This window comes from Chironomus tepperi, unplaced genomic scaffold, assembly GCF_022539635.2.
Source record: "Chironomus tepperi strain 1889 unplaced genomic scaffold, CSIRO-AGI_Ctep_v1 contig_219, whole genome shotgun sequence".
NCBI lineage: Eukaryota > Metazoa > Arthropoda > Insecta > Diptera > Chironomidae > Chironomus > Chironomus tepperi.
In genome coordinates, this window is record NW_027226341.1 from 1,946,205 (window position 1) to 1,972,878 (window position 26,674).

General features: G+C 30.2%; 4 protein-coding genes across 6 annotated transcripts; 3 read left to right on the forward strand and 1 right to left on the reverse strand.

Annotated features, from left to right (window-relative positions):
* Window positions 1-121: 121 nt before the first annotated feature.
* Window positions 122-1,956, forward strand: LOC139090641 (zinc finger protein 528-like). Its single transcript, XM_070640434.1, has 3 exons — window positions 122-1,433; window positions 1,493-1,563; window positions 1,632-1,956. Exons 1-3 carry the CDS (start codon window positions 218-220, stop codon window positions 1,734-1,736), a joined length of 1,392 nt encoding a protein of 463 aa, XP_070496535.1. The 5' UTR covers window positions 122-217; the 3' UTR covers window positions 1,737-1,956.
* An 839-nt stretch (window positions 1,957-2,795) lies between these two features.
* LOC139090773 (histone H3-like) lies at window positions 2,796-3,479 on the forward strand. The gene is made up of 2 exons (XM_070640595.1): window positions 2,796-2,874; window positions 2,946-3,479. Exon 2 carries the CDS (start codon window positions 2,965-2,967, stop codon window positions 3,373-3,375), a length of 411 nt encoding a protein of 136 aa, XP_070496696.1. The 5' UTR covers window positions 2,796-2,874; window positions 2,946-2,964; the 3' UTR covers window positions 3,376-3,479.
* A 303-nt stretch (window positions 3,480-3,782) lies between these two features.
* Window positions 3,783-7,238, reverse strand: LOC139090549 (protein aubergine-like). The gene is made up of 9 exons (XM_070640289.1): window positions 7,098-7,238; window positions 6,286-6,980; window positions 6,116-6,217; window positions 5,780-6,058; window positions 5,602-5,720; window positions 4,933-5,542; window positions 4,582-4,870; window positions 4,141-4,516; window positions 3,783-4,083 (listed from the first exon to the last, which is right to left on the reverse strand). The coding sequence occupies exons 2-9, from the start codon at window positions 6,970-6,972 to the stop codon at window positions 3,978-3,980; spliced, it is 2,568 nt and encodes an 855-aa protein (XP_070496390.1). The 5' UTR covers window positions 6,973-6,980; window positions 7,098-7,238; the 3' UTR covers window positions 3,783-3,977.
* Window positions 7,239-13,565: 6,327 nt separating this feature from the next.
* On the forward strand, window positions 13,566-25,283 carry LOC139090647 (uncharacterized). 3 transcript variants are annotated; one of them, XM_070640441.1, is made up of 2 exons: window positions 13,566-15,266; window positions 23,102-25,283. In XM_070640441.1, exon 2 carries the CDS (start codon window positions 23,356-23,358, stop codon window positions 24,808-24,810), a length of 1,455 nt encoding a protein of 484 aa, XP_070496542.1. In that variant the 5' UTR covers window positions 13,566-15,266; window positions 23,102-23,355; the 3' UTR covers window positions 24,811-25,283. The 3 variants fall into 3 exon arrangements, with proteins under 3 accessions (XP_070496542.1, XP_070496543.1, XP_070496545.1); XM_070640442.1 differs by having other exon boundaries at window positions 13,566-15,262; XM_070640444.1 differs by lacking the exon at window positions 13,566-15,266 and adding an exon at window positions 16,610-16,699.
* Window positions 25,284-26,674: the final 1,391 nt, after the last annotated feature.

Genomic DNA, 26,674 nt, shown 5'->3' on the forward strand with positions numbered 1-26,674 from the left:
TAATTAATTACTATTAATTAATAATAAATATACTTAAATATTAACAATTAACTTAAGTCCCTAAAAAAAATGAATTAAAATTGACGATCTTTTAAGATTCGGATAAAATTAGCACAAGGGTTTCGCGCAAATACCTAAACAAAATAAGTTTGTTGAGTTTTAATTTGTTAAAAATTAAGTTTTTAATTTTACCTAAAATTGTTATTTATATTAAATCATGAAAAAAGGAACAAAACTTACTCAAATAGAGGATATAGAAGAGGAGCAAAGTGAGAAAATTAATCCAGCAACAAAAATTGAAGTCGATGATCCAGATATAATAATTGAATCTCAAGTAAATGAGAATCTTTTGGAGGAACTACCTGCTGAAGATCAAAACAATATGATTGAGTGTGAGAATATAAAAGTAGAGGAAGCAAAAAGTCCAGCTCAGTTAACATCATCAATCCAAAAGAGGAAAGAAATGGAATTAGAGGAGTTTGTCCAGAATGCTGAAGTCAAAAGGATTAAAGCAGATCTATCCGATAATAAACGTAGGCGATCATTAAGAAATGAAACAGCTGCATCAATCAAGAAGAAACCACCAAAATATGAGGAAATTTTCAACTGCTATAAACGCAAGGAATACAAGGAGTGCATTATATACATAGACTTGGTTGCCGAATCAGCCAAAGACTGGATTGAGTATCAAATTCTCAAAGCGGCATGTCTTATTCATTTGGGTATCAAACTCACAGAAGCTCACAAAATTTTAGATGATATACTTAAAATTAATAACAAAAATGGATTTTCGTTTTACGCCAAAGGACTTGCTTATTATCGTGAGGAGAAATGGCTCGACAGTATTGAATATTTTGAAAAAGCAATTTCTCTGGACAAAAGTTCTATGCAACGGGCAGAAGTTATGCTAAAACTAGCCAAAGAAGAATTGGAGAAAATGAATAAAGATGATGAATGCTTATTATCAAACGAAATTAAAACAGAACCAATTGATGAGCATGATGAGCCAGATTCATATGAAAATAATGATTCAAGTATGAATGATTCAATTCCTAATGTTGACAGGAAAACCCGATTTAAATGTGAAATTTGTAATAAATGTTTCTGTAAGAAATTCAATCTGGATCGGCATAACAAAATTATGCACAATCGAGAAACTCCTTATATACCTCCTCTTCCGCGAAATTACAACAACCGTCGATCAGCGCCGGAAGCGATAACAATTAAAACTGAAGAAAAATCAGTATCACCTATAAGTCCTGTCGTCACCAAATCATCGCAATTTAAAATTAAGCTGGGTAAGAAAAAAGTTAAAAGAACCCAGTCGATGTCAGAAATATCAGATAGAGTAAAAAGTGAGATGGGCCGATGTAAAGTATGCAAAAAATTATATCGTAAAGGAAGTCTAGCGAGACATGAAGTCATTCATTCTGGTAATAATTTTGTTGTTTTATTCATAAAATGTGGTTTTTAAAAAAAAATTATTTTTCAGGCAACAAACAATTTGCATGTGAGGACTGTCCAATGGCATTTTATCAAAAGTCAGATTTACAACGTCACATTGTGAGTATAAACAAATTTATTTTTCAAATCATTTATTTTAATGCCTCCTCAAAATCATTATTTCACAGACAATACATTCTAATGTTTTCGATTACGAATGTGAACTATGCAACAAAAAGTTCCGTATCAAGAAAAATCTACAGGTACACAACAAGCGTCATCATTCAAAGTAACTGTCAAGAAAGCGGAAACTAAGGAAATAAATGAATATCAAAGCAGATTCATTAAATGTTTTTGTACATCAATCTAATTACCTATAACATTTTAGTCTGACTATAAATTTGTTAAGCTACATTGTCAATATCATTATTTTGATAATTACTGTCATTAATGTATGAAATCTTTGAATAAAACATAAATTCAACAGATCTCAAGCATTTCACTTTCATCTTAGATTTACGTTTCTTATTCGATTTCTTTTATAATATGCGTGCATGCTGACGAAATAAATAAAAAACATCTAAGGTAAAATGACTGAGATAATCATTAAAAGATCTTTGCTTTTTTTACTTCTCCCTTTTTTTATTCGAAAGAGCAAAAACTGATCGCAAAATGAAGAGAAAAACAAAACGAAGCATGTACAATAATGTCTTTGCAGACAGATACTACTAAATTCTCATGAGATTGATGAAAAAAATATTGTGTGATTTATCATGAAAAGAAAAGTACCTTAGCATAGCCATGTGTTACTCCTAGAGTAAAATATTCAAATGGTCTTTTATTATTTTTGCCAATGCGTTTCTTTCGATAAAGCAGAGATATTGATGTATGAAATGTAGGTCAATGTTGGCTCATATTCATAATTCATCACAATCTATCATTAAAAAAATAAAAATAAAATTTGATAAAAGATTCTGTTTTAATGCTTTCTCCTTAACCGTCTATATCATTTATATTGAAGTCACTTATCTCTTCGTCACTTACTAGCAACATCATAACTTTTTACTAGGTAGATATAAATAGGTAAATTAGGAAAGTGACATCAACATGAAGAGATTCAGCAGACACATTTAGGATTTTTTTCTGATTTCTAACTTAACGATAATCAACGGTCAACAAAGATTTAAATGTTATGTTTATGCGCTCAACTTCATGATTATTGAAATTTGTCATCTCAGAAGTTAAATAAGAAACACATTTTTATGAAATTCAGGGAACGCAAAATATTCAAATTTTCAGTTTTTGCTAAAAAGAACAAAGCGCATCTTTTGTACACACTAACACAATTACATAAAAATGTCATATAAAAGGAGAAGTAAACAAATTTTTCGTCATTTTATTTTGAACTATCGTAGAACAAATATCAAAAAGGTAAGTTGAAAGTAAATTATTGAATAATTCACTATTGAGGTTATCACAAAAACACATTTGTTAAATTATAGTTAAAATACCTATAACAAAATGGCTCGTACAAAACAAACAGCTCGTAAATCAACTGGTGGAAAAGCACCACGTAAACAATTAGCAACAAAAGCTGCAAGAAAGACAACAAATGTCACCGGAGGAGTAAAAAAGCCTCATCGTTATCGTCCAGGAACTGTCGCACTTCGTGAAATTCGTCGCTATCAGAAATCAACGGAATTATTGATCCGAAAATTGCCATTCCAACGTCTTGTTCGTGAAATTGCACAAGATTTTAAGACAGACTTGCGTTTCCAATCATCAGCGGTCATGGCTTTACAAGAAGCATCTGAAGCTTATCTCGTCGGATTGTTCGAAGACACAAACTTGTGCGCCATCCATGCCAAGCGTGTAACAATTATGCCAAAGGACATTCAATTAGCTAGACGAATTAGAGGAGAACGTGCTTAAGATATTCGGAACTCGCAAATAATATCTGACTAAAAGTGTCATATTCATAACCAAAAAACTTTTCATGTTATCAATTTCATAATTAATAAAGAAAACTAACTAGATATGTACGTATGTTTACTTTATTTGAAGCTCACACAAGTCTAGGCAAAAACTAGGCTCATATTTAATTGAAAGTCACAGAAAAACAGATTTTTTGGCATAACGTAATAAGTGAACGCTCCCTTAAGTAATTACTCATTACATCTCTAATACAGAAAAGCAATTGAGTTCCTCGATCTAAGTCATCTTAATCAAATATATTTATCATTAGCAACGCAGTACTCAGATAATTAAAATATTAATAAATTGGCGGAAAAGGCTACTCCTCTTTATTTAAATTTGATCTTCATGTTTTACAATCTGTTTATAATATTTCATTAATTTAGCTTAATTCCATTAAGTTTGAATGTTTAAAAATAGAAGTAATTCAGTAATTTCTAATTTAGTGATGTATAATTCTTTCCATGTTATTCGTGTAGTCGTTCTTAATGATTAGAGTTAATTATGTTGCAATAGATTATTTTTTTCTTCTTAAAAACATATTAATAATAGTAAATGCATTACAAGTAATACAGTGATTTGTCCAAATGTGAGTTAGGCGTAATGTGCAGAAATTGACCAACAAGAACGGACAGCTTATGAGCATATTGAACAACAGCAGGAACTCTATAAGACAAAATGTTTAGATAATATAAACATAAAAAATAACTTAACAATGTATACCTTGTTGTGCCTGACCAATTGTAATACAAATGGCACATTTTATATGTTAGCATTTGCATTCGTTCTGGTGATAAACCGAAACAGTCATCAATGATGTTGTAGCTAGTTGGAGAGACTGTTCCTTGTCGTACAGATTGACTAATCAAAAAGAAGTCATATCTTTCAGGCAAAGTAACAACATCATCAACTACAGTTCCAGAAACTGGATTTTCATAACGACGACTTCCTGTTTTGTTAAATACTCGAGTGTTAATTCGCTTTGAAACGACGACAAATGCAAATTTTGGAAATTTTTCGCCATAACAGCCTCTGAGAACATCTTTAATTTTCTTAACTTCGATTTCGTGTACATATTGAATTTGTCCATCGCCAACACCTATGCAATAAAGATTAAAATTATAAAAATGAATACCTAATGGATTAAAATAAATTTTGATTTACCATCGCGATAGAATAATATGCGTTCTGGTAATGATCCATTCTCTTCGCGCCAAGCCATTAAAGCTTTTTGCATGTGAATGCCGATGTTGTTAGAACATTCTTCGCCATTTCGATGTTCGCTTACGGTGCTAAAGAAACTAACTTTAACTTTCAAGTCCATTGAAGCCACAAATGCTCCAAACGATTTTGACTTGTCATTAGTGTCGTGAGTAACGTCAAATCCGATTGTCATAAGTCCACTTAATGGCATATTAATCATCCACGGAACTCCACCAAGCTTAGCATTGATCTAGAATTCAATCAATTTTAGACATTTGTAAAAAATAGTTTAATTTATTAATAATTACTAACCTGAAGTAAAATTTTTGTGGCAATTGATTTCACACCTGCCATGCTTCCTTTTTTCGGTTGAATTGTTCTTTGGACAATAACTTGTGATGGAATTCCACGATTAACGTACGTTATAGTCTTCACTATTTTATATCTTTCAGCATTATTGTTAGGCAATATGACCATCACAAATTTCGGATCTCGTGCACAAAAGGATTCAAGAGCATCAGCATAAGTACGTGGACGATCATCGTTTATTACACTATATTTTGGAGCTCCCATCTCAAATTGCTGACCACGAGCAACATCTTCAAATATTTTCATAAACTCATTAAAGTCACGTTCAGATCGCGATGGATAAATAATTCCCCAACGTTGTAAAGGAACGTTTTTAAACATAGGATTACGAATTCCTTGTGTCCAATCTGCTTTAAAATCATTTTGATTTGTTCGTCCTTGTCCAAATAAGATTGTCTCTTGCTTCAAAATACGTCCAGGTACAGGCAATAATTGACGATCTAAGTTAACACCAAATGATTCCAACTTTTGGAAGCATTCTTCAGTTTGATTTATGCGTCGACTGAATTCCTCCAACTGTTGAACACGCTTTGTAGGATCCATACGTGTATATCTGGGAGGAAAAAAATAGTTTTAATAATCAGAATGGCCAAAATATTTATTTTTACTTACTCTCCCAAACGTTTCATAACGTTAAAGTCACTACGCATTGAATCTGTTAGACCTGTTGTAAAACACAATTCTGGAATCAACAATACTGGTTCATTTTTACCAGCTCGAATATCTCTAGCCTATTTAAAGATATATTATTACGAAATTGATATTGATTTAATTAAAGTTTGTGATTTACCTTAGGATTAGAAACCAGTAATGGTTGATTGCGATCATTAATTGTAAGATTATATCGAGACTTGTAGTACTCGATGAATGATATTTCCTTATCTCCTGCCTTAAATGTACTTTTTGGATTCAAATCAAATCGAACATCATCAATGCGATATGTACGGTTGTTGTATCTTGTCAAAACAACGGTTCCAATAATCTCTTTGCAAAAAGCTGTTCTTATATCTGGTACACGATCATGTTCCTTTGATTGTAGAATACTGTAAACAGTATCGAAACGCATGACCTGAGAAAACATAATTAGTAAATATACCAGACAAAAACTTCATATCAGTTTTAAAACCTTGTGCGATATTTCACAGCAAACAAGAATGTCTTTCTCATGTTGTCTAATGGATGTTTCATATCCTGGCCAAAGCTCTAAACGATATTCGTTGATCAAAACCTGGTATGGAAATAAGAATACATTAGAACATAATTGATTGTAACAAAAAGATTTAAATACTCATTTACCTTAGCGCGTTCATCATACAAGTTTCGCTGAATTAACTTCAAGTTTAATCCTCTCATTGCATTTCGCAAAATGCAATTTAATACCATCATAGCAGTCGAATCCGTACTTTTGATAGTGACATTTGTATACTTGAACTTGACATTAAATTGCTCCTTTTGTTCAGTAGTGATTGGAATAACAATTGAATCTTGTGGTAAACGTTTGGTTAAATATACTAAATTTCCTCCATCATATACGTATCCTCTAATCTTATCAGAGCATTTTGCAACAAGATACCGACGTAATTTAATCATATCAACATCTGGTGAAAAATCTACTCGATATTGTGCAAATTCAAAATTAGGTTGTATGCCGATGCGAAAATAATTTGCATAAAGTTCATGGTCATTTTGGCCTCCTTCTGTTCTCTTACATATAACATGTTCTGGACGCGTTGTGTAAATTGGCTTATTTGAAGCAAGCCACCTTTCTCTGCCATCTTTTCGTAGATCGCTCGGTATTGATGACTGTTCTGACTTATCCTCTTTTAATTTTCTTCGACTTCCAGATGTACTTGAGCTATCTGTAGAACTTTCACCTCTACCTCTTCCACGACCAATTGTCATTGGTTCATCCTGCTGATTACTTAGCTCGGAACTATTGTCCTCATAGTCCCCTTTCAACTTTTTACTTAACGGCTTACTCATTATTAATCCTGCAAATAAAGAAACAACAAAATTTAGCTTATTAAATTAGTTTTTTTCAGCATTAGAGCTTCTTTTATCGAATCTATGTTCAATACATTTTCAAACTGTTTTATTCTTAATTTTACCTGATTTTGTTGATTACTCGCTGTTAAATTATTGTTAATAGTTTATTTTAACTTTTAAACGGTTTTTTATGATAAAGTCTTGCTTAATTATGCTTTTTTATATTTCCCAGAATTTCATGTGAAAAAAAATGTGCTTCTTGATTTTCTTGGTATCTTCTGAGATGACTAATTTCAATAATAATGAAGTTGTGTGCATAAACATAAATTTTAAATCTTTGCTACCCGTTTTTGAGTTTAGAATACAATCAATAGCCTGCATAAAATTAGTGATATAATCACATATTTACCTATATATAAATTTGTACTGAAGCTTGCAGCTCTCAGTGAATGTTCATAAATGAAAATAATAACAATCCTACATCGATCAAGTATATATAAAGGTGTGACTGAATATGGAATAAAAGAGGCTGATTATTATAGAAGAGTAGCTATAGCGCATGATTATCTCGTGATCATTCTATCATTTAATGATGATATAATAATATTTCTTCTCATACAAGAATTGAACTTAAGATTAGGGTCCGTTCACTTATTACGACCATTTAAGTGGGTGTCGTTCGTTGAATGAAAATACAGACATATCAATAAAATGACGTTTTCTTTCTAATTCACACCCTAATTTAACTTATTTATGAACTCTACCGAAATCTATTATGTCAAATTAAATGAAATTTGTACAAATTTGCTATTATACATGTAGTAACAATTATAAATGATCATGATTATGAAAAAAGTCATGTCATGACATGTGGTAGGAATGTTAAAGATATTTATGGCTTCAGTTTGGAATGCTTTTGTTTCTGTTTAGTGAAAGAAAAATTTGTTAAAAAGCGAAAGTTGAAAGATCAAAAACTTAAATAATTAATCTGAAGAACTACCTATTGTTACCCGGAAATAAAATGCTGTATGCAACTTACAAAGCTTACTTAGAAGATCTCATTTCCAAAAATCTAACAAGTCTTTAGAAGGTGTAATAAAAATACTCGTGAATCCGTTATTCATCCCAAACTTCCATTTAAAATAAGAGAACAAAAGATGAAACAGATATTCTTGAACCAAAAAAAGAAGGAAGCTATGAAGAAGAAGTGAATTTTATGAGTTCAAGGATGTTACAAAAGGTTAGGTATGAGTGCATTTACATAATAAATTTAAAATTCGTGCTGTGTCATTCCTGCAAAAGTAGGATGTAAATCAACCTTTCTTGCTTTTACGACATCATGTTTACGAAAGTTATGAGTTTATTGTAACACCCGTGTACGCAGATTTTCAACGAACTAGTTTACTCTTGAACCATTTATGGACTAATATTGCATCATCTTCCTAGAACAGTAATCAATAGAGTTTAACATACAGAAATGTTGTAAATTTATGTATATTTACTTAAAACTGAGGTAGAAAATGATAACGTTGCTAAATTCCTAAGAATAGCTTCAAAAAATATGTTAGGCTTCTATACGACTCTCTACATGTAGTCTAATTGTTTCCTTTTCGGACTTTCTTTATAGAATATGTATTTTTACCAACAATTATCCCTTGCATAACCCTTTCTTTGCATGCCCTTGTGAATTTCCTTCTATTTAACAAAAAAATTCTTTCCGCATTCTTTATGTCTGCATAATTCCTAGAACTTCTTTTTTCTCAACTTTCTCTGTTTTTTCTCACAAAAACTAAAGAAGAATGCTCATCTCTAACATTTATAACTCTTCTTTTAATGAATCTGGTGCCCATTGCACATCAAGTCTTGGCATCACAATTTTACATAATAAATAGTTGCAGCGATACAATTGCATATTTTCATTGTCGCAATCAAGTAAATGGCATCGACGCCATTAAAATTATTTTATATTTTATCGCCACCGATCAATCTTGTATTTTTTTTTTCATACCCAATATTTTTAAGACATGAGGAGACATGATGTCATGATGCACTCACTAACCCTCACTATTTGTGTTTGTATATTATGGTTGAGATCGGATTGCTCGATGGATGGATGACTGTATGAATGTGCTTCCAATTAGAGCCAAGGTTTCAATATTTCATTTTAAATATAACTATTGCGCTCATGCTTATGGACGTTTTTTGCTAATCTCAAGCATACAATCGGAATTAATCATCATGCATCATCTATCATTGCAATTTGAACGTCATTGCATATTATTAACTCATGATGATACATCAGCAGTCAACATAGTGTCATGATTAAATGTCATAGAACTTACAAAAATAAAATTCTTCGAAATTTTTGAATTTTTCATGCATGTTCTGTCTTATTATCATCAACAGGGTGCTTTCATGCTCCTTTCTATATTGATAACAGCTGTCAACTATTCTACATGTGGACATTTTGTAATGGTCAAACTATTCTCATTTGCACAAGGAACTGTTCAGTTCGATGGGCTGGACATGTAACAAGAAGACATGTAGACGCTCCTTTAAAAAGGACTTCAAGTTTGACTTTGAAGATGGCAAAAGATCAAAAGGATAGCTAAAGAATTCATAAAAGGAAGATGTTCACAGAGACAGTATTGCATTTGTGATTGAAAATTGGCAAATTACATCTTCAAAAATATTTCGGGCACATAACGTTAAGCGTAGCCTCAAAACATAAAGATTGTCTGCCACTAGTGAAGTAATTTGGCTTAGGTAAAGAAATGTAGAGTATGACGCGGTAGGAGTCAATATAGCACCTAAAGTTTGAACATTTTATTAAATCATTAGCTTAGTGGTCTCATTCTTTTAAAAAGTTCACATCTCTCTAGTGTCCTATGTACAAGAAAAAGCGAAATGCAATTACAAAAGCCCATCTCTGATTGAAAAATCTTTTTTTTTTTGAAAAGGTGAAAGAAGAGATTTCAATTTTTAGCGTGCTCTCTGTTATGTTAACGCAGCGGCAAAATAAAAAAATATATTAAAAAATAAAATTTCTTTGGCCTGCTTATTTTCATGCTTTTGCGATCGTTTTTTTCATTGATCAATTTTTTTTTATTTTTCATTTTGTAAATGAATGTATAGCAAATTAAAATTCCATGAGCTGTCATCGATTTTTTCTGAGAAAATTGATGTAACAACAGTTAACAGCAAGCAGATGCAGACAAAAAGTAATTTCACATAATTTTTATCATTGTTAAGTCACGTGACAGTTGTTATAAAAAATAATATTTTAAGTATTAATCTATTATAATCAGCAGCATAATAAATGAATATAGAGATTAATTTATTGAAAGAAAGTTTTCATGGCATACGTGTGTGGGCAATTTATAATGAGACATTCAAACATCATTCATCGATCCATCCCAATCTCGCATTTCTTTTCTTACTGAAAATTTTCAAACAAAACCGCATCAAGTAGTTAGTAAGCGAGGTTTGAAAAATAAAAAGAAGTAAAACGAATTCAACAAAAAAAATAAAAAAGAAATGAAAATCAATTATAGAAATTGAAATTGCAAGTGATTCAAGTATGTGACTATTGTATATAAACAATTTCATGACCTGCCAATAATGATGCATGATGTGCATGTGATCATTCATATTTTTTTTCTGTATACAATATCCCACATCATAAATAATTCCAACAAAAGAATTGAATATTTCTTGAATAATTTGTTAGAATATGAAATAAAAGGAAATAAAAATTCAGAGTTGATATTCTGGTGAGGGATTAGCCTTTTATTTGTTGTGAATATATTAACGGTTATTTTATATTTAAACTTTATGCAACTACAATTAGTTGTTTTCCCCTTTTCTAGTTGTTAGTCCCCTTCATATAAATATTTAGTCTGTTTCTGATTATTGAAGAATAAACATCGTTGTTATTAAATTAAATCCGTAAGGAGTCTTTAATTAAACTTATTAATAAATAAGCATTGCTGATTTGCACTCCAGCAGCTTAACTTCATTATTCTGATTCTTCCTTAATTTTTGCACAAGCTGATTTTAAAATTTATGTAAATTAAAGGAAGCACAACTCTGGAAATACAATACAAAATACTTAAATAAAGATGCTTGCACGTGTGTAAATAATTTTCAATTTCAATTTCTTCGCTTCACTTCCCACAATTGGCTAAAATTTTTCTAAGAAATTGTAGAGAAGAATAAAAAATTAAATGAAATTAAAAATGAATTGATCTTTTTTAGGATTTACTGTAAATTACAAACAATAATTGCATTTTTATGATATTACATAAGCAAGATCAATGTCCAAGCTTGATTTGAAATTCTTATTATTTTCAATTTCTTTTCAACATCATCTCTTTTTTACATTTTCATAATTTTATGTCCAGGTGCATCAATATGCTTTGCTCTTATCTTTTTTTTCTCTTTTTCTCTTGAAAGTACATACATTTTTTAATAATTTTTTTGGACCTGAATAATATTAATGTATGTGTTCATACCACACAAATAAAAAGCGAAAATGAATTATGAGCTGGGTCAAGTTTAATAAAAGTGAATATTTTTTATGGAATGCGTTTTTTTCTCCAATTTTGATACCCTTAAGCAAAAAGACATTTAATTTTGCTTTCATTTTGGAATAAATTTCGGTTATAAACAGTATGAAAGCAACTGATCATACTCCTGATCTGCATCTCAGTGAAATTTAGTTCCTTAATCTTATTATTCATATCAATCAACATATTAACGATGATATGCTGAATTTACTTTTAAATAAAAATCGAAGACAAACTTAATATCAGAGCTCGAAGTTGACTCGAATTGATTCAAGTCGACTTTTTCATTCAAAATCTGAGTTGACTTCGAGCTCTACTTAATATTAATTAATATTGATATCAAAGGCGTATTAATTTTAACCATTTGCAGTTTTTGATCCCCGAAAAGGGGACGTTTACTTATTAAGTATCGCAAAAAACAAATTATTGGGAACCTCCTCGCACCCCACCTCACCTCATTAAATAATGTCCATAAAAAGCGAACATAATAAATGAACGACCCCAAATGAGTTGACCAGAATTAACTTTTCAAAGTTCATGTACCTGATGAATGTATCGATTTGATTATTGATTGTAATTTTGTATAAATTATAAATAAAAACTCCATAGTTCACTACTGTTTTTCATTTTTAAGTTAATCGCAAAATACAAATGCAAACTTTGATCATAAAAACACGTTGCAACTTGCAATAAACATGTTCTTTGGCTGATGACCTTTCGATCAAATTTAGGTAAAAGTTTTTCTCTCTTAAAAATAAACGTGTGATTTTAAATTGGGAATTTAAGATTCTTTACCATCGCTAAAGTGTTGATGGATCATAATGGCCACTAATAATGAGCGGATAGACATAATCGTCAATCAAGAAACTGAATGACTTATGGAATTTATTATGGTAAATTTCATTGACAGTAAATGTACTTACACCTCATCTGTGCCACTGCAGCTTACTGTTTAACTGGCTGCTGACAACATCATGTCTCATTATGATGATTTTATTTTTCATTTTGACTTGTCTAAAACAACCTGCAACACAATTCTTCTTTACATTTCTTCATTTACATCTTTTCTTCATTTGATTGATCATGTCCGATTGTTTGCATCAATATGAGCGAATGAGATGAAACAACAGTATACATACATACATACATGGGTCAAAAAAGGCATCAAATTAATGAAGTGAGCAAAATATTAATCACGGAGAAATCAACAATGCAAAAAAGAGCGAACATAAAAAAGAATGAGAAATTAAAATTTAAATCTCAAATTTTTCATCAAAAACAATTCTCTGTAAAGTTTAAGGTAACAGACTTTTTGGCCCAGTGATCACGACGCAATTAGATAGAAAGAAAATTTAGATAAAATGAGATTTTATTACGATATTAAAAATAATTAATTGTAAGTTTGATGATCGCCACATGTGATTATTACATTAGGACAGTGATGTCTATACTTTTTTGTGCCACGGCGCACTTTGGTGTTAAGCCACGACATGACATTTTCTAAAAATTTAGGAAGAACTCTAGAGTGCCTCGGCACACAGTTTTGACAACACTGCATTATAAATCTTGTAAAAGTGATGCTGATTTATTGTGATTTTCAGGTATTTTAAAATAAAAAATTGTGGATGTTCTTAATTTTAATATTATGCAAATTTAATAACATTCATCAGGTCATTGTTGTAGCGAAAGTTACTAAAAATAGATCAGAATTTTTTAAGTCTTGCTACCTGTATTTAAGAGAATGTTACTGATTTCAGACCTGAACATTCCTCCCATCTGTCCGATAATTTCCAGTCATGGGAAAGAGAACAATTTTTTGTTATTTTTTCGCCTGCCTTGTAAGATTTATAATATTTTTGAAAACAACGAAATAAAAATATAAGAAACTGAATTGCTCTCACAGTTTTTTTTTCGGGGTCTCTTTTCTGTGAATATTCCTCCCAGCTCAGTCTCAAACTCACAATACTCATTTTCATAATGTGTATATAATTTTTGTGTGTGCTTTCAGTCTTCGACTGTCAATCGAGCAAATAACGTGCAGTGCACACAGAGCGCAAAGTACGAGTGAAATTTTTATGTGTTAAATATATATATTTATTTAATCTTCTCGTGCTTTATTTTTTATTTTCAAGAAATAAAGAAGAAAAAAATAATTAAATATGAAAAAAAATCGAATTCATAGTTTTGATTAATTTAAAGCGAGAAAAATATAATACCTGATATTTAAAAAGTGAGAGCAGACAGTGATTAAAATACTGACGAGTGATAAACATAAAATTTATGAAAAATATTTATTCGGAAGTTCATAAAGTTAAAGATTTATCAGATGATAATAAAGGAAAGACATTTTTTTTGTGTGTTTAATTAACAAAATAACTGAAACAAACAAAAAGAGAAAAGGAAATAAACTCAATTAATTGACATCTGAAAGCCATCAAGCATATTGTCTCGTATACTCGTGCAAACATAACGTAGAATATACAGTAATCGAGGAAAAATATTTCAAATCAGTGGAAAATACAAACTGAACAAAAATTCTTATCATCATTTATTCTTTCCTCCTTTACTTCCCTGACATTTCAATTGTAATTGAAAAAAATACAACTACTGTAAATCATCAATATATAGTAAATATCACTTAAGTATAATGATATACTAACTGCTGCAAATCAAGCGTTCAAGTTAATAGTTTACTAATTAATTTACTCGTCGCTACATTTGTATTATGTACGCGCCAGAAATTACACTTTAGTTTGCATTTAGTGATTCAATTGTGGATTCTGACATTTAAAAAAAAAAAACTAGAAATAACTAGTAAAGTATATTCAGAAATAAGAGCTGATGATTCTACTTCTAAAGTGAAGCATAAATGTTAATGTGTTTTAATTTCTTGCTGTAAAGTTAAACGATTGAAAAAAAGTCTTTCAAATTACTTTTCGTGAAAAAAGTGAAGAAAATCGAAAGCACATACAATTTAAAAAGAAATACAGCAACGAGAGATACTGTTCATGCTCATGTTCCGATCCGCTGCTAGCACCGACCTATATTGACGACAATTTTCATTCTTTTAACTCTCAAAAAAAGAAAAGAAAAATTAAGAAACAACAGCAAGCAAGCAGGCAATAAACAGCAGTAGAAACAACAGCAAGTAAGCCAGAAAACGGAGTTGCGAATTAAATTAAGAAAGAAAAATATATGTATTAAGTGCTCAATCACTGCATATATGTGAACATTTTCTTATTTAAACCATCAGATTATTCGGAAGCAACCAGCAGATTTCGCTAATTGCTCTGCCAAAAAGAATAAAAGAAATTGGAGAATATCGAAAGTGTTGTGTATTAATTAATACATCATTCATCCGTTCAATTTAGTTTTTATCGTGTCATTATTGACATACAAAAACACACGACATTGATTATAATACGGGCTACATAGCAAGTCATGTGATAACACTCTTCTTTGTAGTTTCCATCATTTATTAAATTTGCAAAGACAGAAGAATTAAAATAAGCATATATAATATATAAAGAGAGAGCAATAAATAAAAGAAACTATTAAATTATTGTAAGAAAAATTGTACGCAAAGAAACAAAACCAGCTGAGTTAACAATATATACAGTCTCAATTACAATATAAAACAGCTCGTAGTAGACCATCACATCAAGTCTGTCACAACAAGTCTTTGAAAGTGTTTTTCAAGTGACAATGATCGTGTTTATGTAGGTAAGAACTATTTGAAATTATCCATCTCCATTACCTTCCATCTCTATCTCTTCATGATTATTGAGTCATGTTACCTTTTTTCTGTTCAAAAGGATTACCTAAAAGGGATGATCAAGATTTACATAACGTTTTGTAATTGGACATTATTTACTGTACTATTCTTTTACAGTAAAGATATACATTTAGTGAAAACATAAAGATATTTTACGAACCTGGACCTTTTGCATATTTTGCTTTATGCTTTTCTAAAAAAAATACGGTTGAACTCAATTTACCCCAAAAATGAAGCAAAATGTTTTAACCAAAGCAATTAGACATAAACAACGAGAAATACGTAAGGGCAATTTGCAAATTACGACCATTGAAATATATATAGGAATTGCTTATTTACTTCCTTGATGATGGCGTACGTGCGATCTATCTTTAGACAGTTTCTAATGTCTGGCATCCGAACATTCTCCTGACAAGGAGTATACTCATGAGAATTCTCACTTAATTGACAATTCTCATCAGTATGCTCACTGACTCAATGACTATACTCATGAGTATTCTCAATTATATTGATTTGGTGTATCCATGAGCACGCTCATTTAGCCGAGTATATTCATTGCCTGTTAGAGACACTTAATATAGGAATTTAAGACTCCCTAATTCATCAAGTGCAAAACTTTCAAACGAATAACAGTTGGACATCGTTTTTGAACGACCTTAATGCTTTCATTAGAAAAGTCGTATTTTTGTTATTTTATAGAAGTAAAAACATTGTAATTGTCAACAATTTAAAGCATACATACATTATGAAATTAGAAAAGCGTAAAACTTTGGTTTTTTTAGATGGTCATTAATGTAGTTTATTGCGTTTCATAAAAAAAATGGTAATTTAGAAGTTTGTCTATAAATTTAAACAATTTCTTTAACATTCCCAAGTGTGTAAAAGTTTTATTGAAAGTGAAAATTAAATTTTGCACGCAAGACGAAAAAGAAGAGGTTTTGGCTTGATTTGCTGTGAAAATAATCAATCAATTCTCGCAATAAGAAATGAAAAGCCTTACGTTTTGCGATCATTAAAATTACTCAAATTGACGTTAATTTTCTCCTTGTTGAAAATCATTAGGCAAAGCATCTTTCGATACTAAATCATCAACATCCGCTTTTTCGCTAAAATCTCTTTCTTTTTGTTTCATCTCATGCGATTCTTTTTCGTTTCATCAAATTTATTTTATTTCAAAAGAAGTTTTTTAAATAAAAAATCATTGAATATAATCTCGTATATACACAAACATAAGATCACAGACAAGTCAGTTCAGTGATTCTTTTTGATGTTGAGAGGCTTCAAAAACGGTAGTTAACAAAAAAATAATCAGAAAGAAAAATTAAGATACTTTTCATGATTTAATAAATCACTGCTGTGTGTTGTGCCTGTTTCTGGTGGTGTATGTGCTCATTTGTTTCATTCTCTCAGCTCTGCTTCACGCAAAACATGCTCTTGATCATTATTACTATTATTATAAAGATTCTGAATGAAAGAATTGTTGTTGGTTTTTATTTTTATAATTTTTCATTTTTATGCGATCCAGTTGCGCATTAGTTCCAATTTTTCTTTCTTCTGGTTTTATTTTCTTCTTTATTTATATTTAATTTTTCAAATCGTGGGATGATTCAAGTGATGGGATTTCATTTGTTTTCGCATTCTCTCATCTCTGTTAAAATTATCAAGGTTTAGTGAATGGCGGTAAACATTAAATACACGAGGGAAATTCCCATACTACTTTTGAAATATACACGATGATATGACATAGATTAGTTACATAAAAAAGGTGTCAATACAGTGTTTTTCCAAAAAGTTGTGCAACCTACTTGATAAAACGTCATTCATAAATTTATAGGCAATTACGAATCAAAACAACTACTCTTTTCTGTTCAATCAAAATTACAACTTTGACTTTGACTTTTTAATTTATTTATATGTTCAAAAAAAAGTGTGAAGAAAACTTTTCATTGACTTTGGCTTTGAAAAAAATGGAGTGTGTATGGGGTCACAATGTCACAGTACTAAACAAACATTTCAATCAATGACGGACAACCTTTTACTATTCGCGGTACACGTTGGTTGTAAGCCTCGATTAAAACCGCACACGGCGTTAATAAACCGAAAAGCCTTTAGACACGCAAGTTGCGCATCACTGATTTAAATATTGTATTTAGAAATGTTGCAGTCAATTTATAACAGCGGAAAGAAATGATCTTTTCAAGACAGATTGATTTTTCAATGACTATAGTCTGTTCAATGATAAATTAGACACCATTTATGGATTTTAATTTTATAGTGAAATGAAATTTAAGTGTCAAAAAATTTAAAATTAGAATATGATACGATTTCAGATGCCATAGATGGGCAAACCTGTGTGACACGGCACACTAGTGTGCAACTAATTTATTTTGGAAATGACATCAACCGCATGCCGTGTGCGGTCCATCAATTAGCAATCTAATGTTTTTTAAAATGGACAGAACTCAATGTTATCACTTTACAATTATGTTATTTTAGCTTTAAAGCCAAAACTCTTTTTTAACCGCCTGCAATTAATTATATTTGTCTACCCATTACTTTTTATTTTTACTTGACCTTCTATTTGTCATTAAATTTAGACTATGTATCACAACTTTTCTTTTCTTGTAGACATATGAATATGAGGTATTTAATTTGTTATTTACAAACATTTTATTTGTGATTTTCAAAAGTTAAACTTGTGCATTAACTAGAAAGAACTAAGTTAGAATTAATATTAGGAATGATACTTTCAAAAATTAGAATTTTTACCTTTAAATCGCTGCAATTTGATTTTTTAATCGCCCAAAAAAGGTTGTTTATTTTTGTAAATTTTAATTAAAGTTGGATCTGGTTACATCATTAGTATAAATATTGCGTTTAATTACAAAATTAGTAACTGATTTTTTTTTTTTGTTAAAAAACTTACGGTAATTCTCAAAAAAAAAAAAAGTTTTAATTTAACGCAAATGAATAGCAACGAACGTTATATACAAAGAAATAATCCACAAAAATATGCTTCAGAAGTGCCTAACAATGCATGGCTTAGTGCCTCGTCTGAATCATTTAGACAAAAAATAACAAAGAGTATATTATTTATGAAAAACATCAATAAATATAATTAAATATTTGCAATGAATAGCACAAATTGGTTAATCGATTAAAAATCCGGCTCCAGGCTGGCGTATCTCTAAGTTGATGCTAGATTCGTTCAGGGTAACATCAGCCTGGAGCTGGATTTTGGATCGATTAAGCAACATGTGCTTATCGGCATTGTGATTTTATTTGCAATAATTCTTATGTCCAATAAAAAATTGCGGAATTATGAAAGGAGACTTTTTATTTGAGTTCATAGCTCATATAAGCTCCGATTTAATCCATTTGTTGAACTCTTTTGTCGCTACTTTAAGTTGCTCATAAAATATTCTGTGCGTGTTTAAACAAAAAGTAGTCACAATATTTACAAAACAATATTCACAAAATACCCGATTACGTAATGTACTCCACACGTCATTCATGAATTTTTAGCAATGCATGTAGCTTTAAACTTAATTTATTTTATTTTATTTTTTTTTGTTAATTTGAAATTCTGTGTCAAACATAATTACACTACTTTTTATTTTTATTATGCTCTGAGCAGCAAGATTATTCACAGAATATTTCTTTAATTTGTTTTATTTCTTCTTTATGCATTCACTTTGCGCAAAAAATGTTAATAAGAAGAAAAATTAAAACAATTGAAAGAATTTCACGTAAATTAGATTGCGGCTTTGTAGATTAGATTTCGAGCACGTTTTGAAGATAAATGATGGTATTCTTTTTCAGTTTTTTGGACAAAAATTGCCATTTCTTTAAAACGATGTAAAGAATTTTAATCACAAGCTTAAACTGTAAATCACAATGATTGTGGCAAAAAAAGATGAGACGTAAAATTTTTGATTCAAATTTCTAATGAATATCATGATTGGATCATGATTTGTAATCATTTTCACACAAGATTCATTCATAGCTTTAATGACGAGTATTGTAGAAATATCCCGAAAAGTCTTGAACATTTCCGGAATTATCTGCATATGTTTTTAAAATTATTTGATAAGTCTTGTATAAATGACTCTTAATTTACTCGAAAAAACCTCGTGCAAAACAAAGATCAATGATAGTACTGTAAGTTATACCCAAGTGGATGAAAAATACGTTAGAACTAGACATCAACTGGGCATTAACTAGTTCCCTAACAGGCAAAATGATAGCTTTTAGGTATCATAGTGGTATTTCATGAAATCATGCTCTTTGCCCGTTAGGGGTTATAAAGTATTTTTGTCCACTCTGAATATTTCTGCATTTTCTATTCTATTCATCATATTGAAAAGATTCTCATGACAATAAATTATAGTTCTGACATTAAGAATAAAAATAGCGATCTTAATGATCATTTCAATTTGCTTTAAACTTTATTGCTTTAGAAAAGACAACAAAATTATGAAGAAAATTGTTGTTTTATTCATTCAGATCTCTCATTGTCTCTGCAAAACTGTAAAATAGTTCAAGAAACTTTTCAATCATTCCAATGAGCAGATTTTATCTCTTCCATACTTCACTTAAAATTAATACAAATTCTTTGCATGCCTTAAACAAAAATTTATAACTTAATTGATGGCGTCTTTCGCCTTGGGATGTCTCGCTAATATTTCTTACATTATGCACAATATACTTAAATTTATTTCATTCATCGTTCATGAGTCGTTGGAAAAAAATTCCATTACAATTTCAGAGAATCGCTTAAATTAAGCATGCAATATATTTATTTTTGTGAATGAAAATGCATACAATAAATAGTTGGAAGTGCACAAAATAATTTTCATTGACGAGGCCAATTGCTTAGAAAGAAACTGAACACTTACCATGAATGCTTAGTAGAGCAATTTTTAAAATGTTTTGACTCGTTCTAATTGTTTCCTGTCCTATTTGATATTTGATCAACGAGTTCTCAATTTCAAAATTTCAAGTTAAATATATTTGAAAGCATGAAATACAAACTAAGCCATCTGTCTCATTTCACAGATATATTAAGATTTCATAATTGCCTAAAAATACTTGAAAAACGCAAGTCGATCATTTCAAATCCGTCCACGTTTTGCGACTTAATTTTTACATGCTCATATATCTAACAATGTTGCCATTCATCTTTTCGCTATCATCGGCATCATCATTGTAATATATTGTGTGCTAAAAATAAAAATAGTAAAAAAGTACTGAACAAAAGGCCGCAACAAATGTCAAAAAAGTGCGAAAGATTATTTTTGTGATGGGAACTTCCTATGCATGAAGAGAATGTGTGCAAAAATAGCTGGCATTTTACTTAATTTAATTTTTTGGGTCTCTCTTAAAAATCATTTTAATTATTAAAATAGTATTGATGACGTCGCCTATATGTAAAAGTTTAATGCTCCAAATTTCAGTTTAAATTCGTGTTATTCATCATAGTAATTCCACATTTCGACATTCTATGATATGTATGTGAAGCGGACTTACCATTGAATGAATGAGAGACAAATCTTATGAAATCGATGCGAATAAGCAAATGCTAGCAACGTGATTATATGATATTAAGGTTTATTTCATTTCTTTTACCCGGAATCGAACTTTACTTCTTTTTATATCTTTAGTAATTTTTCATGGGATTATAAGAATAACAATATAAATAATAATGATGAAGGCTTCACACAGTCAGACTCTATAACATGTGACACAATTTTAATTGTAATTACTGTTAACTGCATGTGGTATTACATTCGATCGGGGAACTCCTTTATTATTTATGTTACAGTAATTGCTGGACAGAATTTTAAATCCAAAATTGGGTTCAATGAAACATGAAAATTTTTGGCAAGTAATTTCCTTCGATGATCTATTACTTCATAAAGTTGATAACTATAGAATTGCTGAGTCATTTACTAAACTTTAAATCATGTTTTGATTTTATGAGATGTTGCAGAAACAACAAATATTATTAATAAAGTTTATTGAGATTTTTATACATAAACAAATAAAAATCAAAACAAAGAGAGTAGGAAGTTTCTTAAATTGAGAATACCTAGTTGAAAAATCTCAGTTTAATTGGTCGTTGTTTGTCTCTTAATAAACATGTTCATTAACAAATTTTCTGGTAGTCTTTCAGTAGGAGTCAAAAATAATAAAATAACATAAAGCCTGGTGACAATAAATATATAGAAGGTTACTTACAACATAAATAACAATAAAAATTAAAAACCAAAAGGTAAAAGCAAAAAAAGAGTATTGTCACACCCACAAAATTATGAAATATTAATTTTGCACTTTATGTAAGGGAAGAAAAGAGAAGTGAATGTATATAATAATGGATAGACAATCACTATGATGAAAGAAGCAATAAGAAGGCATTATATCATGTCCTGAACTTAATGATAATTTCATTTTGTTGTTTCTCCTAATAATCATAAAGTTACGGTAATAGAAGGAGAAATATTGAAAGCATCTATTATAAAATGATAAAAATAGAAGCATAAAGTGTAGAAAATTAGTAAAGAAAAATAATTATAGTGAATCACAATCATGATGTTGGCATCAGCAGCGTTAAATGCCAATGCCATCATGCAATCAATGTTAATCGACTAACAATTGCAATCTCTAATTCATCATTTGTGCAATATTTACTCACAGTGTCGCAGTCGCATGAAGTTTTAATAGTAATAGCGTCTCTTACTGTCTCCTATACCTATCCATCCATTTATCTTTTATTTGTAAGCGCCATAAATCTAGGCTAATGTAATTCAAATTAAAAGAAAATTGCTTTGAACAGAAAAACGAAGAAAAAAATATTGAAAAATTGCAATTAACGCGTATGGCACGCACATTACTGTAATAAGCGATTTCCAATAAATTTTCGCTTCGCAAAAGCAATTGGCAGCAGAAAGCTCATGGTTAGAAATTATGAAAACAGATAACAAATGAGATGCAACAATTTCTTAAAATTCACTTTCAATAAAGTCAATGTCACTTAATATATATGTAACAGAAGGTATAACCTGATGTAGAGCAGGAGAAAAAAATTACGATGACGAACCCGAGACATTGTACTTGCCAGTCTACTGCTTACATGGTTGGATTTTAATATTATTTTGCTTTTTCTACGAGAGTGCTATTTATATCTTATAAATGTTGGTGAGACTTGCCATAAGTTTTTCATTTAATAATATATTCATATCCAACTCGAATTATATTTGCACACATCAAAATGAATATGTAACGATTGCGAAATTTGCACTGTCGTCGTTCCATAGTGTATACACTAGTAAATTTGATATAAACCAGCAGCATTAATCCGGGAGGGAAAATTAACACTAATGAATTAAAATGTCATAAAAATCATTCGTATTAAATGCAATAATTTACATGGTCACATTACTTTAATTTTATTTTTTTGCTTTAATAAATGACTGGAACTGATTATATTTATTAATAATTTCTTGACATCTCTACGTACACATAACAGATTAAAGTCAATGTCTGAATAAGAGAACCGCAGACGCATGCATGAAAAAGAAAGTGACCGAATCGCTCCTCGCAGCAAATCCATATAAAATGTAGTTATAAAGTCCAAAAAATGCAAATTTTTATCTCATATTTACTCTTTTTCCTTTCTCTCTATTACTAATTCTTCTCTCATCTCTATCCATTTATTTATTTTCAATTTCGTTTTATACATTTTTCATAACTTTGCTTTCTTTTTCCTTCTCTTTTTATGCAGATCATTTGTCAATATTTCACAACAATCTGGTGTAATCGACGAGACAGCTTAACAATCGTATATGTAATAGGTGACCGACCAAAGTGAGAAAGTAAAACAGACAGGAGAGGAGAAGAGTTGCTGAAATTACTCATTGTCCTTGACCACTTATATGTATATTGACACTCATTGGTAATACCACAACAAATAGGAGTCACACGTCATATTTTCTTACGAAACCGTATGATGTTGAAACAGATTAACAACAAAAAATCATGATGAAAATGTTATATCGGATATTATTGCTTAGTTGGTGTATGCTAATGACAGCATTAGCATTACCGATAGAATCAAAGCCATTGAACAATAATCCAGAAAGTTGGAATTTAAGTTGGCTAGTATTTACGCCAAGAAACTCATCAGATCCATCAGCTGAAGCTCTAGTGAGCAGTGATCCACATGTCAAAAAATCAAAAATCACACCAAAATCAATTTTTATAGCCCCAAGTGCATATAATAATCATGACAGACTTTGTCCGCATGGTTATCGAATAGATGATAATGGAAAATGCATTAAAACAGTTACAATCAATCAAGATGATATTTTAGCAGCAAGACTAACAGATTTGTTTGGAATTGATGAGAATTCAGATAAAAATGGAAACACAGATTCTGATTATGATTATGATGAGGATAAAAATGAGAATTCTGGGCCATTACAAATAAATCTTCCACTTGCAATTGATATACAAGAGGAAACAAACAATGGAAAGAAGGTTGAATATATTATAGAAGAAAAAGTCATAAATATGCGAAATTTAGATCCAAAGAATGCCAAACCAGTTAAAGCGGAAGAAATTAAAAAAATTGAACCCGCACCAGTCTCTGAAAAATTATTTTCTAATGACTTACCAGCAACACCTGAAATTACAACGACGACGGAAATTCCAATTGATGATTTGACTACGACAACACAAAAAACTTACGAAACTTCAACAGACAAGTCAGTTAAGAGCGATATAAATGATGTTACCACAACGACAATTAATGAGTCAGATTCGGAAAATACAGTAACGACAGAATCATCAACTATACAAACAACGACAACAACAACACAACAACCAACCACGACAACACCAGTTACAACAACATCGGAGAGAACGACTATCAGGACAACAACTGAAAAAACAAAGATTGTGTCCAACAAACCAGAGTCCTACAAAATCAATTCTGTTGACTTTATGCCGAAAATCACACAAAGAAAAACAAATCGAAACAGAGTAAAAAATTCACGTACAAGGAAGCCTAAACCAATTATTCAACAACAACTATCCCAATCAAATGATAGTCAAGTCATCCTTAAATCACATTCAATTGATCAATTGCCAATACCAAAAAAGAATCGTACAAGAAATGGCATGAAAAGGCGAAAGCAGAGCACAATTAAAGCCTCCACGTCTACAACAACCACAACAACAACAACTACAACAGAAATCCCAGTAGCTACTCATAAACCACATTATTGGCTTCCAAAGGGATGGTCAATTGATGAGACAACAAAGGAAAAGCCAGTGTTAATAAGATTTTGGTCAGAACAGCCCTCACCACACGAGGAGCGAGCTCGAAGTCATAATTCTAGGCATCAGCGAGTAAACTCAAGAATGCCAACAGAAAGTATATTTAAAGAAATTACTGCTCCAGAATTAGAGAGCATGTTAAAGGAAAATTAATGATTTTATAAGTGTAAATTTGATGTAGTTGAAAATTATTGAAATTATTAATCTAATGAGATTAGTCAATTTTCATCGATATAATGTAAATGTCTTCTAATAAGTAATTCAAGTCTATTTTAGTTCAGTTTGTATTCAAACTGTTGAAATAATTTAAAGTAATCCATAATTTGGATAGATCGAGAAAAAATATTAATTAAATGTTTTGTTCTGCAAAATAATTTTGTTTTAAAATAATCAATAAAACCCTCAATTAAGGGGTCATTCGCTTATTACGTAACGCTCGTAGAGAGGGGGAGGGGAGTCCATTGAGATTTCACTACAAAAGAGGGAATGGGGTTCAAAAAGTCGATTTTCGCGTTACATAATAAGTGAACAGTCCCAAGAAAACAGATATAATTTGAAACAGTCTAAATGCCAACAAGTTGATTAAGTTTACTTAAATATTGAAATAAATAATATCCAACAAAGAAGGTATAGAATTGTTTCAATTCTTCTAATATGTTTTTGTGCCAAATTGTCATGACGTCAAGTTAGTTTAAGAAAAATGAATGATGTATTTTACGATATTTATAAATGTGAAGCTATCATTAAGTTACGTTTTAGTTGTATTAAATCTTTTATTTCCAATGTTAATGCAAAGCTGATATTTGCAAGATGTAGAAGTGCTTAAAAAATTATGAATATTTAATTGAGAACTTTTTGGTTCATGATCGTAATGTGAAATGATGGAAATTAAAATCTAGTGCTGTATAAATAACGATTGAGAATGATTTTGTTCCAAATAAATATGAGGAAGCTCTGGAAAAATAATAATTTCCACTTTTTTGAGATAGTAAAAGCAGTTAAATTTATTCAAGAATCCTACTTGAATTTTATCTTATTTTTGAAGAGCTTTATCTTGAATATCATCAAATAAAAATATTATTTACTTTTTTTAGTCTCACCTCTAAATTATTTTTAGCTTTACTTTATCTCATTTTTGTGTATTTTATTTATAAAAAAGGAAAGTCCACTGATATTTTCATAATAAATTTGGACGACTAATTCACAACCGACAAAATAGAATTACAGACAAAAGCAACAAAAATGCATATTATAATACGATAATTAACGAAATGTTTTGAAATTAATTAAATTCTTGTATATATTTGGAGAAAAAATATATAATGAAAACTGAAACCAATCACATCTTTTATTTATTTCATTTATTATTGCATCTATAAACTTATTATTTTTCAGATTATACACGTGATGAAATTGTTTCAATGGAAAATTTTCCGTTTTATTTTCTGACATTTTCATCTCTTAATTATTTTCATCTTTAAAAATCAATCCATGCAAACAACATTGCCAGCAGTACTTAATTAAGTGCTTCCACGAAGTTGTTTACTAAAAGAAATTTTAAATCGCAAAATATTGTACACAATTTGATGCACCACCTGACATGGCCAGATTTGTTTAGAGAAATCGAAAAACTTAATTGTTTTTTGGAGATAAAAATTGCAACATGTTATTATAAGAACTTACGATCCAAATAAAATCGACTCCAAAAATTTAAATAACAATATTTTATTTTCCAAAATTTATTTCCGGAATTTTTATTAAACGTTTGGTACTAAACTGCACAAACAGAGCTATTTAGACATGATTGGATTCATCAAGGACGTAGGCATTCTATAGATGCTTTAGAATGGGACCAGTATGTCATTCTATTGATGCTAAATGACTAATCGGTTAATAGATCAAAAAGACAACCCAAAGCCGACGTGACCCTGGTATGGTGTCGGATTTAATCTGTATCAGGCAGATTTCTAAAGCAGAGTCACTCAAACCTTTAACCGGATTTTGGATCGATTAACTG